Raw genomic sequence first — 14,783 nt, forward strand, 5'->3', positions numbered from 1 at the left:
TGGCGTTCGTCCTCTTCAGTGATGTAACGAAGTACATTTACTCAAGTACAGTTTTGAAGTACTTGAGTATTTCCATTTTCAGCTACTTTATACTTCAGCACAGTTTGGAGGCACATCTTGTGCTTATTACTCCATACATGTGTTTGATAACTTGTAAAGAAATGTAAAATTTACTTGTACTTTGGATATTTAGGTATGTATAATATCCAGTAATTTAGGATTTTTGGGTACTTGTTCCAACACTTCTCCTCAGCCTGTGAAAACAGGTGTTTAATGTCTTCTGTGTCTCAACACAGAGAGAATAACAACATGTGGAATATTCCTTTAAAATCAAGAGGGTCTCAGAAAGGTGCGGATTGGCTTGAGGACTACTCTGATCTCTGACATGCAGGCTGTAAACCTCACACTTGTGTCATTAGGTTTATAGACTGAAATGTGAAAACATGACTAAGCGGTGAGTCAGTGAGTCAGCAGTTAAACTGTAAGAACACGTCACCTCTGAGTTTTAATCTTTCATTGAGAAAACAAAAATTAAAGCTGTTACGTGTTTGTTCTACTTTGTGCTAAAAGTTTAACTGTACCAACCACTACTTTGGTAATCGATTGATGCTGATCGTGATTTGTTCTCTGAGTATCTCTGGAGACACGCTGAGGTGTGATGTTTTCACTGTTTCCTGAGCTGATTAATCGAGCTGTTACTTGTTTTCACAAGACATGAGGACTTTGCTGTCCAGAACTGAACGCGATGAATCACGAGGCTCAAAGGTCACTGGAGACGTACACTAAATGCAACAGTTAGCATTCATATTTCCTGTAGTGCTTGTAGGCCGCGTACTGGATGCCAGGATGCTAATGGAGAGGTTTAAAATGGTGACCCTGTTGACTTGACGTGGGAGTATTTGAAAACCGTGTGTCTAACCTGTGTTTGCCTCTGTCTCAGGCCGATGGAGAGCTGTCCGGCCTGCCCACGCCTGACTCCACCCCGGAGCTTCCCATCAAGAACATGAAGGCCCTGCGGCACCATCAGTACGAGAAGAACCAGAACTGCAACAACGCCAAGGACAACAACCCCCAGTCTGGGCCCAGCTGCTCCGGATCCAGTCTGGGTTTCATGGCGGTTGTTGGGAACTCCATGTCCCAGCAGGTGTTTCCTTTCTCCCATCACCACAGCAACAGTTTCAGCAACGGAACAGCACGTGGAGCAGGTGCATCGTCAACTTCACTGCACCTTCCTGAGGAGAGGAAGATCTCAAATGATGAGCGAGTGGCAGCAGCAGCAGCTGGAGGGGGCGGAGGAGTCCCCCATCACCACCACTCCCAGCAGTCCCTCCCTCAAACGGTGGTGGACGTGTCAGCGCTGGACGAGCTGCTCAAACACATCCACGAGGTCAGTGCGTCGGGGACCGGAGGAATCAAGGTCCTCACCTCCACCTCCTCGTCCTCCCTGTTCTCCGGGCCCTCGTCGTCCTCTGGAGGACATAATCATCACCACCACCACCATCATAGTCACCACGGCCAGACCCGCACACACCACTATAACCACAGCCATCACCATAGCAACCACCACAACAATAACAGCAGCGGCGGTCACCACCACCAGCAGATCCCCGAGACAGAATCAGCTCCGTATTACAGTACCTCCACTCTGCCGAGGGACGGCCTCCCCAAGCGCCTGGACACACCTAATCAAAACTCCACCGCATCCTCCGCCACTTCCTCTTCTTCTTCCTCCTCCTCATCATCTAACAACCCCACCTCCTCCACCTCCATTCCTTCGTCGTCGTCCTCCTCCTCCTCTACCCCGCTCCAGCAGCAGGTGATTCCAGAGCGACCTGGAGGAAGCGGCGTCTCCGTGTCACGCCACCACTCCCAGCGGCACTCCCTGATCAAGATGGGCAGCGGTGGCGGCGCTGTGCCGCGTCACCACAGCTTCAACCAACGGGGGGCGCAGCACGCACACTTTCTAGCCAGGATGAATACCAACAGCAGCAGCAACGGCCCCCCAGCCGCAAGTGCGGCAGCTAACATCAACACCAACAGCGAAAGCCGGCGGCCGTCGGTCGCCAGTTCTTGTCTGACACGGCAGCACAGTTACAGCGAAGGGCCACATGTGCAACGGGCGGCGGTCGTCCGGAGAACGGTGTCACTGAAACCGCAAGTCCCGCCAAAACCGCTGTTCCTCCCGAACACAGCGACTTCACCAGCAGCAGAGGCGGGAAAATACAACTACTGAGACTGAAGGAGGAAGTGGCGCCTTTCTAACACGGCTGCTACAGTCCTCAGCAAGTAGAGCACTCCGAAAAGCCCGCAGGGTTTGTGAGAAATGACAAAATGAGAGCAGTGACAGGACGACTAGATACAAAAGAGACTTCAGAGCTTCTTGTCTGTCTCCATCACTCCTCATTACGAGCCTTCACTTGTGGTTATTTTCCTGCAGCTGAGAGGACGGCGTCCGTCGCCGCTCTTAGTCACGACTGCAGCCTTGTAGACTGTTGCTTCACTCAGAGCCCTGAAAGGAGCCACAGAGACAGACACTCCGAGGAACGACAAATAAACAAGATCTCTGACTCATCTCTTCGGGCAGGCGGGGCCGCTCGTGGCGACTTTCCCCTCACGACAGACCGAGGATCAAAACCGGCTCAGACGAGCCTGAGAAACATTCCAAAAGCAGGGCGAACGATGTTAATGATTCAAAAGGAATCCCCAAGGCTCGGGGTGGCCTGAAAAGTTCTTGATTAAAGCAGTTTTTTGTACAAGTGCTTTGATCTAATGTCCCCGGTTGTTGCACCTTGGGACAGGGCCCGGATTGCATTTGCAAAGCTTAAAAAAACACATGAACTGAATGTGGGAGCGTTGGACGTTTGTCCAGGACTTTGAGACAAACGAGGACATTTCTTTCCGCGGGAGAAATCAAACATAAAGCTTATAATGTCACAAACGCCCAGAGGGTAATTCCTTTCCGATCTGGAAAATTCAAGTTGAGAGGAGGGTTCATTCTTCTTTTCCGTGGACAAAAAAAAAACTACAATGAGGTTTTTGTTATAACATCTAATCAAGATGACGGGACGTCGAAGAGACGGAGATTTCTGTGCACGCAGGAAGTGTGAGGAAAGTGTGACGGTTAGCCTTCCTGAGCTGTGGTGAGAAATCTAAATGTGAAAGTGGAGGAGCCAAAGAGGTCCAGATCAGAGTACATGCAGTCCACACAAACCGGATGAATGTTCTCTTTTGTACCATATTGGTATCTGAACAACAAAGCATTAACCGAGCGTTAGCCCAGCAGGCTTTCAGGAGACCATTTCTGATCAATTATTCCCTCAAATTAGAAATTCATGCGCTCAATACACTTAATACTCCTTCAATTTAGTAATTTGTGTGTTCGAATTATTTAATTGATTCTCTTGAATTAATAATCACACTTAAAATGACTTAATGTGCCTCCTCCTTTCTCTCTGTTGCATCCTTCTTTTTCTATGAAGAGCTCTCAAGCTCACAGCAGAATTTTTATGAACTGGCATCTGCAGGATCTAGAAAATACATTTAAAGGGATGTCAAACATCATGAAAGAGGTAAATCTGTAAATTTGAGAGGTCCGCTGTTCATTTCAGGGTATCAATTATAAAATCTGCTCATCCAAAATGTTTCCCATCCCCCACTGAGCTCTGCAGTTTGTCATTCACATGCCAGCAGAAAAGGCAGCTCACAGAATTAAATGTAGAATAAAGTTTGGCCTCGTTCTTCTAAGGTCGCTTCACCCAGTCTGTCCACGCGGAGGTGAGGAAAAGCCGCCGGACTTGGTCATAGATTGTTTTGAAGACGTTCCACCTCATCCAGTGGGTCTGACTGACTGCTGTGCAGACCCAAGTCTCTGCAGGTGGTCTCTGCAGGTCGTCGAGGCCACTTGTATTGCTGAGGTCGGCTCTTTGAACGACCGTCGTTATGGTCATTGGGGTCACCTGATGCCAAGTGTGAGCGTCTGTCGTTCTTGGAGTTCTCGGAGGAGCCTGTTGAATGAGAGGTGGAACTCTTCAGAACAATGTGGAACCGAGTGCAGCTGTCTTGACTCAGCTCTGTGCGGACTGGCCTGGACTGGATGACTTTCTCGTCCCAAACCGGGTGTGACGGGTCCCGGGGTTCCAGGGGTTGAGCCACAGTCGTTCACTTCCATTGTTTTCACTGCGCATTACGTTTCATTTCATAACCTGACAAGAAAAATTAAGCAATAAACATGACGGTGACCAAGAGAAAGTCTACAGCAGGAACAACTCAAGAAGAACTGAGCTGCATGTCAGCCGGTTCGAGGCCTTCTGCAGGTTCCACGTTTGGCTTCATGGTGTCATGTTTACTGTAGAAACCTTTGGCTGTGCGTGTTTCACACACAGTCGGTGTTGGACGTGATGCCACAGGTTCAGACCATCTGCCTCGGTGGCATCCAGCTCTGCAGCAGCTTTGGTTTCACCTGAGTCTCAGTGTGAGTGGAGGTGAAGGGAACAGAACTGCAACGATCGATCTTTAGATCATTTATTTATCAGTTTATCAGCATCAAAAAAGAAAAGTCGGCATTCTCTGATTGCAGCTTCTGAAATGTTAATATTTTCTGTTTTTTGTGATAGTAAAATTAATATTTTCACAGACCTTTGAGTGCAGTCTGAGGGGGAATCTGCTGTTTCTCATTTTATTTTTAACCCGCAGCGTTTGTCAGCGAAGACTTTAAATTCTGTGGCTGTTTCTTCTGTCTGGGCATTCGGCCCGAAGTCGACAGAAAGCCAAACCAAACAAGTGCAGGGGTCAAAGGTTAACAGTGTAATACACAATACACCACATTCTGATGCAGTGAACACAAGCAATGCAGCCAACAGCAGCAATAAAAGAACAGGACAAGTAAGCCAGTAAGGAAAATGCTGCACTGAACTAAAGTGCTGAGGCCCAACGCTGAGGCCCAACGCTGAGGGCCAGCACTGAGGGCCAACGCTGAGGGCCAACGCTGAGGCCCAACGCTGAGGCCCAACGCTGAGGGCCAACACTCCAGGCAGACAGAGTTTAAGTGTTCAAGATTCAGAAATGTTAGTCAAACCTGAACACGTTAGAGGCTTGCTGTCCTCTGACCTGCTGCTAAAGCGTTAAAATGGAAACCTTCATATCACTGCTGACTGTGTTTCAGGGTTCTGATCTCTTTAATGCAAAACCACAGCTGTTAATGTAGCTGGGTATCGTTTAAAAAAGTCACAGTAGAAGTAACCTTGAAGTTAGAATATTGACTCAAAGCAGGACATTAGAATTCGATGACGTTTGTGGTGTTCAGACTGTTTGGTTGAGCTGTTATGATCAGGCAGGACTCCACTGCTACCAGCTAACTGCTAACTAGCTCTCCTCTTGCAGATTTCAACACTTTTGTTGTTTACAATGTAGCATTTAAGGGAAGTAACAAGGTGAGCTCACGGTGTCCTTTTGGATTTTAATGTCTCATATTTTTTGTATGAAAACCAAATGTAACTGAATCTGATGCATTCATTAATTAAATGTGTTTGGAAGGAAGGTAAAAACTGATGTCTGTCTGCAGGAGTGTGAAGAAGTGACCGCAGTGATTTCCAGAGCTTTCAGCCTGGTTTCACCGTCTTCCTCGGTCCTCTCAGTCATTGTCAACACTTCACGTGATAACAGATGGTCGTGTTGAGTGGGACAGTCGTGACTTTGTCTCTCATCTCCATGAGGTCTCTGCAGAGTCTGCTGAGGAAGACCATGAGATGTGGTTGGAAGCTTGCAGAAAGTTTCTAAGTTGTTCGTTTGGTCCAATCACCAACGATCACTGACGCTGACCTCTTCAGGTCTGCCGGGACCTTTATGAAATGTCAGAGCAGAAGCTTGAGTCGCGGGTGCGGCTTTGAGAGACAAAACTCAGTAACGGCAGCCAGCCGACGTCAGTTATCGAACAGGCTCTGCTGAGTGATGGTGAGGCAGATAAACATCCAGCAGCAGCTTTCAGTTTCACCTGACTCGCTCAGCTGGCCGGACACGAGCTCTCGGCACAGATGAAGCAATAAGGAGGCGGCGGTGATGCTGCAGCAGCACAGTGTCAGTGAGGCATCCCTGACTGCTGGAGACGGGCGAGCAGCCTCTGCACCAAATGATGCAACTTGGAGTCCGCCAGCGCCAGACGGTGGGGGTGGGGGGGGGGTCTGGGATGTGAAAGGCCTGCCAAATGAGACGTCGCACCGCATCAGGCGTTTCCACACCAGACTGATCACTTTGGTCAGATTCAATAAGGAGAACAGAGCAGCAGTTTCATATTGATTTGTGCGTCATGTAAAAGGGGGATTTATGGTTGTGTTTGAAGAGGTTACATCATCCTCCTCATCTCCGAGCTGAGTCCCCCGTCTGACTGGAACCGTTCTCAGAGATTAGTGTTGTTCTGGTCACTGGGAAGAAACTGCCTGCATGAATCAAAGTCCAATTAATGCTAACACGAGACGAGCAAATCTGATGTACAGGATGGTCTGCAGCAGGTCTGCTGGTCTGTCGGGTGTCAGAGGAAGAGGAGATGAAAGGTTGGATTGTAACGAGGACGACACTTTGGTGTGTTGTTTCACTTTGAAGGGATGGATTTTTTACACATTAAGTACAAGTTGCACATACTTACTAACATTACTGCTGACCAAGCGTTCAAATCATAGTGTTAGATTAGTTTCCTTCTAATCTTTTCTGTGCAGACTTTTCTATGGGAAGCTATGCAGCTCCATGCTGTGGTGCATTCAAGGACCTCCGGTTTCACAGCAGTCACAGTTAGCAGGTGAAACATGTTGTACATAGACCAGAATGTTGAAATCATTGATTGTTTCGTGAAAGTTAAAAACATTAGTTCAGAAAATTAATCTAATGGCTGCTGAAACTGAAAATCTCTGGAGTCTGCGTTTAAAGCAAAGTTCAACTAATTTTGCTTGACAGACTTACATGTTGAACTCACAGTCTGATTTAGAGAGCAGACTGACCAAAAAGTGTCTGAAAACCCGTGATGTGCTCAAACCTTCTCCTCTGAGGCGGTTCCTGATTTAAATCAACACATTAGCCAGCTGTAACCTGCTTCTGTTTCTACATTTAATATTTAAGACTTTTGGCTTCTTTTGTCAGATCTAAAAAGTGTTGAGACATTTGACCAAGTCAGACATAAACTCACATCTCAGTAGAGAAACGTTCGAAACGATACCCAGCCTTAGGAAGCAGTCAGTGGTGAAGCAAAAAACAAAAATAAATAAGTTTGGTCCTCTAAATGGTTCCACCAGGCCTCTTGGCAGTACAACAGAAATATCAGGTGAGTATTTCCCAGCCTTCTGTACAGAGCAGAAGTTGACTTTTGCGGATGTTAAACTAAAATCAAAGACTTTTCACGAGGGAAACTGAGCGGTCTGCAAAGTGAGGAGCAGGACTCTCCATCGCATCTGAACAGTCCGTCAGCAGGGTGTTGAAAGCTGACTGAAGTCAGAAGAAGATGCTGCCATTCATTTCAGAGTGTCCAGAGGACCTTCAGGCAGGTGTGCACCGGGTGCAGGTGTGCACGGGGTGCAGGTGCGCACCGGGTGCACAGAATAAACACTGAGGCTCATTTTATAAGAAGGGTTTTTGTATGACGACGTGCTCGTAACCTTCAAACCGCATTTGTTTATTCACTTATTCCTGCTCTCTGTGGTTCAGCTGCAGAGACTGGGTGGTGGGGTGTGGGGGGCACTGAGACACCACTGCTGATGGACTCACAGCGCCACCCGGTGGACCTCACCAGAATGACAGTGTAATAATGTCAAAAGCTATTATGTTTACCTTACTGCTGTTAATTAACGATGTGGATGACGGTGTAAATAAAAGCTACTGTGGAACATTACTCTGAGTCGATTCTTATTACCAGAGGAAGGACTTACAACAGACCCTTACAGCCAGTCATTGCCAGCCTCTCAGGTCTACTCATCTGGAGTCTTCAAGGGGCCCCAGAAATTCTTCTGTTGATGTTTTCCAGGAGTGTTGGAGTTGATTCAGGATTCATGAAATAGACTGAAACGTGTTCCATGACTACAAATCAGTCCGGTTAATGGATTTGTTCTTTCCATCTGCCACACTTTTCTGTTAAATATTAAGTGCTGTTCAGTGATGAAGGTCTGAGGTCCACCTGACATGCAGGTCAGCTGACTGCATGATGGTATTCACACTTCATCAGTGCTGTAGTTCCTGGAGTCTTTGTGAGCACTGTGGGTCGTCACAGGGGTTCGTGAGATCCGGATGCAGCTGTCCTTGATGAAGTTCTGTCTGGTGACTCTTTAGAGGTCAGAAGGAATCTCAGGGGATCTTTGAGGAGGCCCAAGGCTGGCCCAAGTTCTGTTGCTGAATATGAACTTCCTCATCACTGTGAGGACTTAGCATGAAGCTGTTTTACTGAGGCGCCACACTGCCATCTGCTGGCGGGAAGTACGCAGGTGAAGCAGCCGACTGCACTGATTCAAACAAATCGGTCCTAATAAGTGTCACCGCAAATAAAACGGTCAAAAGAAAAGAAACTAATTTACTGTTGAAAGAGATTTAAACAGGAACACAAACACAAAGCATACGAATCAAGAGGAGGAACATGAAAATGATTTGTGACGTGATTTTATTACTTCAGTAAAAGTCATACAGTCCTGTTAAAAGCTGATTCACTGCTGACAGTCAGGACTATTCGACCCCCTGGTGCCCCAAACAGAAGCCCCACAAAGACTCTGCAGTAGTGAGTTGGCAGTCCTGAGCGAAAGACAGGACCGTCTGTGCTGCAGACGTGTGCAGGGCCTGACGAACAGTAACGTATAAAAATAACTGCAACATTTCCTCCAGTGTAGAACCGCCTGTTTAAATATCTCACGTATGAAAATACTGAACATGTCTCTTCTGTCCACACAAGTGAGGATAAATATGAGAAATCCAATAACATGCTGAAGGTTCCCATCTATTTGTCTGTCCACGATGAAATGTCCATGCAGGAGTCTGGTCTGGTCTGGTCAGCAGGCAGCAGGGATTCCAAGCCTCCTCCCGAGGGACCCCGAGGCGGCCCCAGGCCAAACGGGATATGCGATCCCTCCAGCGAGCTCTGAGTCGAGCTCCTCTTAAAACACATGCAAAGGACAACATGACAAGCTGACCTATGCAGGAAGTGGGACACTGTAACGTCATCGAGTTCATGTCAAGAAGACATCCTGCGCAGACTGCCAGTCCTAAACCACATACTTACCCACAGGAGGACAGCAGAGGACAGAACAAACCGCGTCACGGCCTGCCCGGTGGAATCGAGGTGTGAAGGTGAAGCTTGGAAATCTTTTGCCTCTTTGATTATGGAAAAAGTGGTAAAACTGCCGGTTTCTGGAACGGCTTCATTAGAACAGAACGGACAATAAAATTAAAGAAAATGAACCAGAGTTAAGCAATGAGAAAAATGTTCACATTTATCCACATCAGAGTGTTTTCTGTCCACGAAACCTCCTGCCGAAGCTTCGGTCCTCGTCCCGCCGCCTCAGCTCTGCTGCGTTTTCGGTCCCGTGTGTGTGCGAATGTGCCGCTTGTAGTTCGAGTTGTCGCTGAATCTGCGGCCGCACTCGTCGCAGCAGTACGGCTTTTCACCCGTGTGGATCCTCAAGTGTTTCTGATAACCGTCGAAGCGCGTCAGCCTCTTCCCGCAGATGTCGCACGTGTACGACTTGTCGACTTTGTTCTCGACCTTGCGGTGAACCTGCACGTGTTTGGCCCAGTGACCACGCTGAGCGAACGCCCGCCCGCAGATGGTGCAAATGTACGAGTCCACCACCTCAGACAGCGACCCCTCCAGCTCGACACTGTCGAGCTGACCGTTACGCAAAGCTGGATCTGACGCTTCGGGGGCATCCTCGTCAAGGTCTGAGCAGGTCTGCTGGGCCGAGGGGCCCGGCTGTTGGTCCAGCTCCGAGTCCTTTGAGAGCGAGGAGGTCATCTGGTCATCGTCCTGCTTGCTCCCCACGCCGCCGCTCTGGAACAACACGAACTTGACGCTGTTCTGCTCCGTCGTCTCCTCCTGCTGAGGCGGCCACAGCTCGTCCTCCTCCTCTTTGATGTGAGGAGACTTTGTCTCGTTCAGGTCCAGACTGGAGCTCCACTCCAGCGGCTCGCAGAGAGCTGCCAATCACAACACAGAGGGACACGTTTCAGAACTGCAGCTGGCGAGACAAGATAAGATGAACTTTATTGATCCCACAGTGGGTAAAATTCACTTGTTGTGCCAGCTCACAAGAACAGAAAAGAGTGCAAAAAGTGTGCAAACACAGTTACAAAAAAATAAAGAGGGAAAAAATGAACAAGTTACATGTACAGTAAACACAGTACAATATACAGCCATATGCCAGTCCTCCTAAGGGAGGAAAACAGGACCAGACTGTTGAGCTGTACAGTCTAACAGCAGTGGGAATGAAGGAGCTGCTGTAGCTCCTTCCTACACTGAGGGTGTAGCAGTCTGCCGCTGAAGGAGCTGCTCAGAGCCTCCACTGTCTGATGCAGAGGGTGAGAGGTGTTGTCCATGATGGATGTCAGCTTGGCTAACGTCCTCCTCTCACCCACCTCCTCCAGAAAGCCTTCAAATGTTTGAAACATAAACTGAGCTGGCAAACTTCTTCTCTCAGCGGGCGATGATTCAACATTACTGTTAAGAACGTTTCAGGTCATGAGTCTACTCACGTCTGTCGTCATTAATGCTAACCAACCTTTGAGCTTAAAGAGTCTGTTGACACGTGACAGAGGAACCCGGGACATGACTTCGTCCATGAGTTGGTTGTTGTGTGGTCACGTTAATCCTGATCGAGTCTCTCAGGGTTTGTAACGAAACGTCTGCATGTCAAACATCAGGACTCTTCTGGTCCTGGATGAAATGTATTTGAAGGTGTTTAAATGCCTCTGACTGCGCGTGACGTTTCACAGCTCGTGAAGTGGACCAAGCGGGTTCACATCCTCCTGAGGTGCCGACTCAGACCCTGACGGTTTGGTTAGCAGTGATGGGACCGAAATGCTCTTTTAGCCTGAAACACAACTAACAGCAATCAGACAATTAGAAAAGCCACTAATTAATGTTCTGCCGTGGCTTTCTGAGAACGCATCCATGAGCGTAAGGCTGGTGCGCGTGTTCTAAACTTTTGTTTTCCCGCCGGATGTCAAAGCGCTTCGTTCAGCGCCTCCTTAACGGGCACAGAACGGCTCCGTTCGGGCGCTGAACCCTGTGGCTGAAACGGGTTCTCACCTGAACTGTTGACCTCCACGGATATCTGCGGCTTCCTGGTGAGGTCCAGCAGCCGACGCTGGCGGTCGATCTCCAGCTTGGAGCGGGAGATCTCCTCTTCGTACTCGGCTATGGTCCTCCCGAACACCCTGAAGATCTCCTCGGCGGCCGCGGTGAGCCGCTGGTTGATCAGCAGCCTCAGCATCTCGATTTTAGACATTTTATCAACAGTCTGAGCGGCGATGAAAACAGCAAAAAGTCTCTCCTCGAAGCGTCGTGCTCGGTTGTTTATCGGCTTCACTTCCGGGTTACTTTGTACGCATGCACAGTAAGCCTGTGAGTGGGTAAAACTTACCGCCCTCTGCTGGACGGGAGGTCTGAACACGTTTACCAAACCTATTTACGTTTTTATTATCCTACCCTCACAACTGTCTCAAATGTGACTTTTACGGGTGCCGAAAGAGATCACATGTCACCACACTGCATGCAAAAAGTGACATACAATAAAACCCAACATGAACTGGCAGGGCCCTCGTGGAGCACATAAACCCACCAAAGCCTGCAGTCCACTCTGACGGGCAGACGCGACAGTCAGAGTGGATGTGGATGTTGGACGTAAAACATCCAGGACTGTCACACCACATTCCAGCCTGTGAGTCCTGTCCGCAGTTACGTTTCAGCAGCAAAAACACTTCAGTTAAAGCTGGGGGAAACATATTAATGATAAAAATCACTCTGTGAAGTTGTGACATCTTTGCGATTCGTGCTCAAGGACCCAAAAACGACCCGGCGGCCACTGCTGACGAACAAACTGAACCAGAAACACGACATTGTTGATGATGGTGATAATATTTGTAAAAATGTGAAAGTAAATAAAATATCACAAATATCCTGGTGAGCTAAGGGAAAATCTGCAGTTCCGAACTCCGAGGAAGTAATCTGTGTGGAAAATGTTTACAGCAACTGAACCAGAAAAACGACTGAAAGCTTTTTTTCTGCTCCACACTTTTCTTGATGTATTTATAAAGAACACAAGACAAAGTAATAAGATGATACAGTAAAAGTAAGACTGAGTGACTGTGATCATACAGTAAAGTAATATAACGCAGCCTGCTGAACGTTTTGTTCTGTAAGTGTGTAGCCTGTCGATGGACTGAGCAGGTCAGAGACATTAAATGAATCCATTAAATGATTTAGAGTAAACTCAGAGTCTCAATAATGTGAAGGCATGAGTACTCTTTCCCTCATCAGTTAAGGTCAGTCAAAGCATCTTCTCTCAGCTGCTGACCGTGAGGAGACACGCTGTGCTGCCAAAGTGAGAGCCGCCGCCCTCGCACTTCCATGTTAGTGCTGAGAGTCCAAGCTGTGATTTCAGGACCATTTCTCTGCAGGATAATCCCCGTCATCATCAGCCCGCGGTCAGGCCTCTCCTCTGACAGAGGTGTTTGTGGAAGCACGACAGCTGGCTGAAGCGTCGGTTGCAGCTGGAGCACCAGGACGGCCTCTCGCCGGTGTGCGTCCGCAGGTGCACCGTCAGGTTGCCCTTCTCCACAAAGCCGCGGCCGCAGTTCGTACAGGTGAACGGCTTCTCGCCCGTGTGGCTGCGGACGTGCCGCACCAGCGTCGCCCTCCTGCCAAAGCTCTTGCCGCAGACGGTGCAGCCGTACGGCCGCTCGCCGGGTGGATCCTCATGTGCGTCCTGAGGTTCCCACGCAGCGTGAAGCTCTGACCGCAGACGGCGCAGCGAAGTGACGCTTCTCTGTGGCCCCGGAGGTGGAGCTTCAGGCTCTCTGGATGCTCCAGGTGTTTCCCGCACAGTCTCCCAGATGTGTGATGCGTGAGTGAGCAGGTAACTAATCCTCTGGAAGGCCTCCCGAGGCTGATGTGACAGATCAGCGGAGCTCTTCGTCTGTGTGCCGGGAAGTGAACTTTGTCCTTCTTCTTCTTCCGTTTCCTCTGGTTTCCAAAGTCCTGCAGCCTCCCTCCAGTAGTCTCCATGGTCTTCGGTCTCAGAGCCCCCAGCGAGGGGTCGGTCATCACTCGCTCCTTCTGAACGGCCGGCTGGATCGAAGCCGCAGTTTGGTTCTGCGGCTCCACAGTCGCCGCCAGCAGCTTCTGTTTTAACGTGAGCAGCTGAGGCGCAGACGTCCGTACTGTTCGTGTGGTCCAGCTGGACACCCAGAGTCTGCTCATCAGGACACGTTTTCATCCAGGAGGAAGACTGGAGAAGGTCTGCAGGGAAGTCAAGGACAAACAGAAAAATAAATTGATGAGTCACCACTGAGTTAAAGTGAACAAAGTGTCTGCAGGTATCACAGAGCTTTTTATAAGCCTCTTTAATATGATCATATAAAGATACCTACATTTTAATCGATTGGAATAAGGAACATCACTGTAGTCAACTCTGTCCTCCGAGGTTTGGTTCAGTCATTTACTGAAAGTCACATTCAGAGACTCTCCTGCCTGCTGACTCAGCCAGGTGTTAAATCCCTTACACCTGCCGTTTGGCTCCATCGGACCTCAGGCTCCTCCTCGGACCTCAGGCTGTCCCGCTGTCGCCGCTGGCGGTCGATCTGCTCCTTGTACCGGGCCACGGTTTTCACGATCACGCCCAGGATGTCGTCCTCCGCCGCCGTCAGCCGCTCGTTGACCAACGTCCTGAGGGTGTCCAGCTCTGACTGCGGGCCGCTCGGAGCCTCCACGTCCCCAGGAGCCCGCACACAGCAGGGCGACGGGACCGTCTGCTGCTCCGCGGACATGTTAGCTCCACTTCCTGCCTCTCGGCGACGTTTCTTCGTGTTTTATCCTCCAAATAAACGCGAAATACTTTGAGTTGCTGTCGGCGAAGGTGAAGAAGAAGCTGACAAGTGAGCGCCGTAACGACTAAAACACCGACACGGAGCTGACAGGATGTTTTCTGTTAGCTGAGACCGACACAACAAGGTAAACAACGCGGCTGAGCTCCCACACTGAAAGCGCCGGGTGGAAACAATGCTTGGTCGTCAAGGGTTCCGGTGACTCCGGAAAATCTATTATGATAAATGGAAGAAACATTCATGTATTTTTACTCTATGCAAAAGTAGTAATACCACTCTGTAAAATACTGTTACAAGTAAAAGTACTGCATTTAAACTTGTACAGAAATGTATTTTAAGTATCAAAACCAGGCTACTAATTTGGCAGGACTTCGGAATGAGTTGAAATTAACTTTAATGTGAAAGCTGAACTACTTTAAACAGTAGATGTAGTAGTTTAAAGGTGCAGTGGGCTGGATTTGCTGACATCTACTTAAACTGGTCCTGTCCTACACTAAAAATGAAGTGAAGTTTGAAATGTGTGGTAGAAACTGGGAAATGCTTGCCTGCTTGAGTAAATACACTGAGCTGCTTTCAGTCGCTGTTCAGATCCTTTATTTGAGTATAAGGATCCCTCCTGCTGGAGACGTGAGCAGCAGAGCAAAGGAAGAGCCTTGAGAAGAGAGGAGTCGAGGCAAAAGGGATTGGACAAATCTGAGACGTCCATGTGGAAAGACCACCTG

At 48.8% G+C, this 14,783-nt stretch overlaps 3 protein-coding genes across 8 annotated transcripts in view; 1 reads left to right on the forward strand and 2 right to left on the reverse strand.

Moving 5' to 3' along the window:
- The window catches only part of LOC124074341 (semaphorin-6D-like), an 82,834-nt gene extending 80,000 nt beyond the window's left edge, over positions 1 to 2,834 (forward strand). For all 4 annotated transcript variants that reach the window (XM_046417176.1, XM_046417173.1, XM_046417174.1 and 1 more), the window contains one exon: positions 941 to 2,834. In XM_046417176.1, coding sequence (XP_046273132.1) covers positions 941 to 2,233 — 1,293 coding nt within the window. In that variant the 3' untranslated portion in view covers positions 2,234 to 2,834. The remainder of the gene's footprint in view (positions 1 to 940) is intronic.
- A 5,778-nt stretch (positions 2,835 to 8,612) lies between these two features.
- LOC124074368 (histone-lysine N-methyltransferase PRDM9-like) lies at positions 8,613 to 11,941 on the reverse strand. Of its 3 annotated transcripts, XR_006845842.1 has the most exons (4): positions 11,267 to 11,941; positions 9,487 to 10,155; positions 9,242 to 9,378; positions 8,613 to 9,115 (listed from the first exon to the last, which is right to left on the reverse strand). XR_006845842.1 is itself a non-coding variant. In XM_046417230.1 (2 exons), exons 1-2 carry the CDS (start codon positions 11,463 to 11,465, stop codon positions 9,521 to 9,523), a joined length of 834 nt encoding a protein of 277 aa, XP_046273186.1. In that variant the 5' UTR covers positions 11,466 to 11,940; the 3' UTR covers positions 8,613 to 9,520. The 3 variants fall into 3 exon arrangements, 1 of the variants encoding a protein (XP_046273186.1); XR_006845841.1 differs by having other exon boundaries at positions 9,242 to 10,155; positions 11,267 to 11,940; XM_046417230.1 differs by having other exon boundaries at positions 8,613 to 10,155; positions 11,267 to 11,940.
- Positions 11,942 to 11,980: 39 nt separating this feature from the next.
- LOC124074366 (zinc finger protein 48-like) lies at positions 11,981 to 14,709 on the reverse strand. The gene is made up of 2 exons (XM_046417229.1): positions 13,743 to 14,709; positions 11,981 to 13,477 (listed from the first exon to the last, which is right to left on the reverse strand). The coding sequence occupies exons 1-2, from the start codon at positions 14,002 to 14,004 to the stop codon at positions 12,654 to 12,656; spliced, it is 1,086 nt and encodes a 361-aa protein (XP_046273185.1). The 5' UTR covers positions 14,005 to 14,709; the 3' UTR covers positions 11,981 to 12,653.
- Between the last annotated feature and the right edge of the window lie 74 nt (positions 14,710 to 14,783).

The sequence above is a fragment of the Scatophagus argus genome, chromosome 17, assembly GCF_020382885.2.
Source record: "Scatophagus argus isolate fScaArg1 chromosome 17, fScaArg1.pri, whole genome shotgun sequence".
NCBI classification, from domain to species: domain Eukaryota; kingdom Metazoa; phylum Chordata; class Actinopteri; family Scatophagidae; genus Scatophagus; species Scatophagus argus.

Excerpts from the sequence above, each read along its gene's own strand:
- LOC124074368 (XM_046417230.1), bottom strand. The coding sequence starts at position 11,465 with ATGTCTAAAATCGAGATGCTGAGGCTGCTGATCAACCAGCGGCTCACC. Across the intron at positions 10,156-11,266 it reads CGTGGAGGTCAACAGTTCAG|CTCTCTGCGAGCCGCTGGAG; the intron begins GTGAGAACCCGT and ends TGTGATTGGCAG.
- LOC124074366 (XM_046417229.1), bottom strand. The coding sequence starts at position 14,004 with ATGTCCGCGGAGCAGCAGACGGTCCCGTCGCCCTGCTGTGTGCGGGCT. Across the intron at positions 13,478-13,742 it reads CCGATGGAGCCAAACGGCAG|ACCTTCTCCAGTCTTCCTCC; the intron begins GTGTAAGGGATT and ends ACTTCCCTGCAG.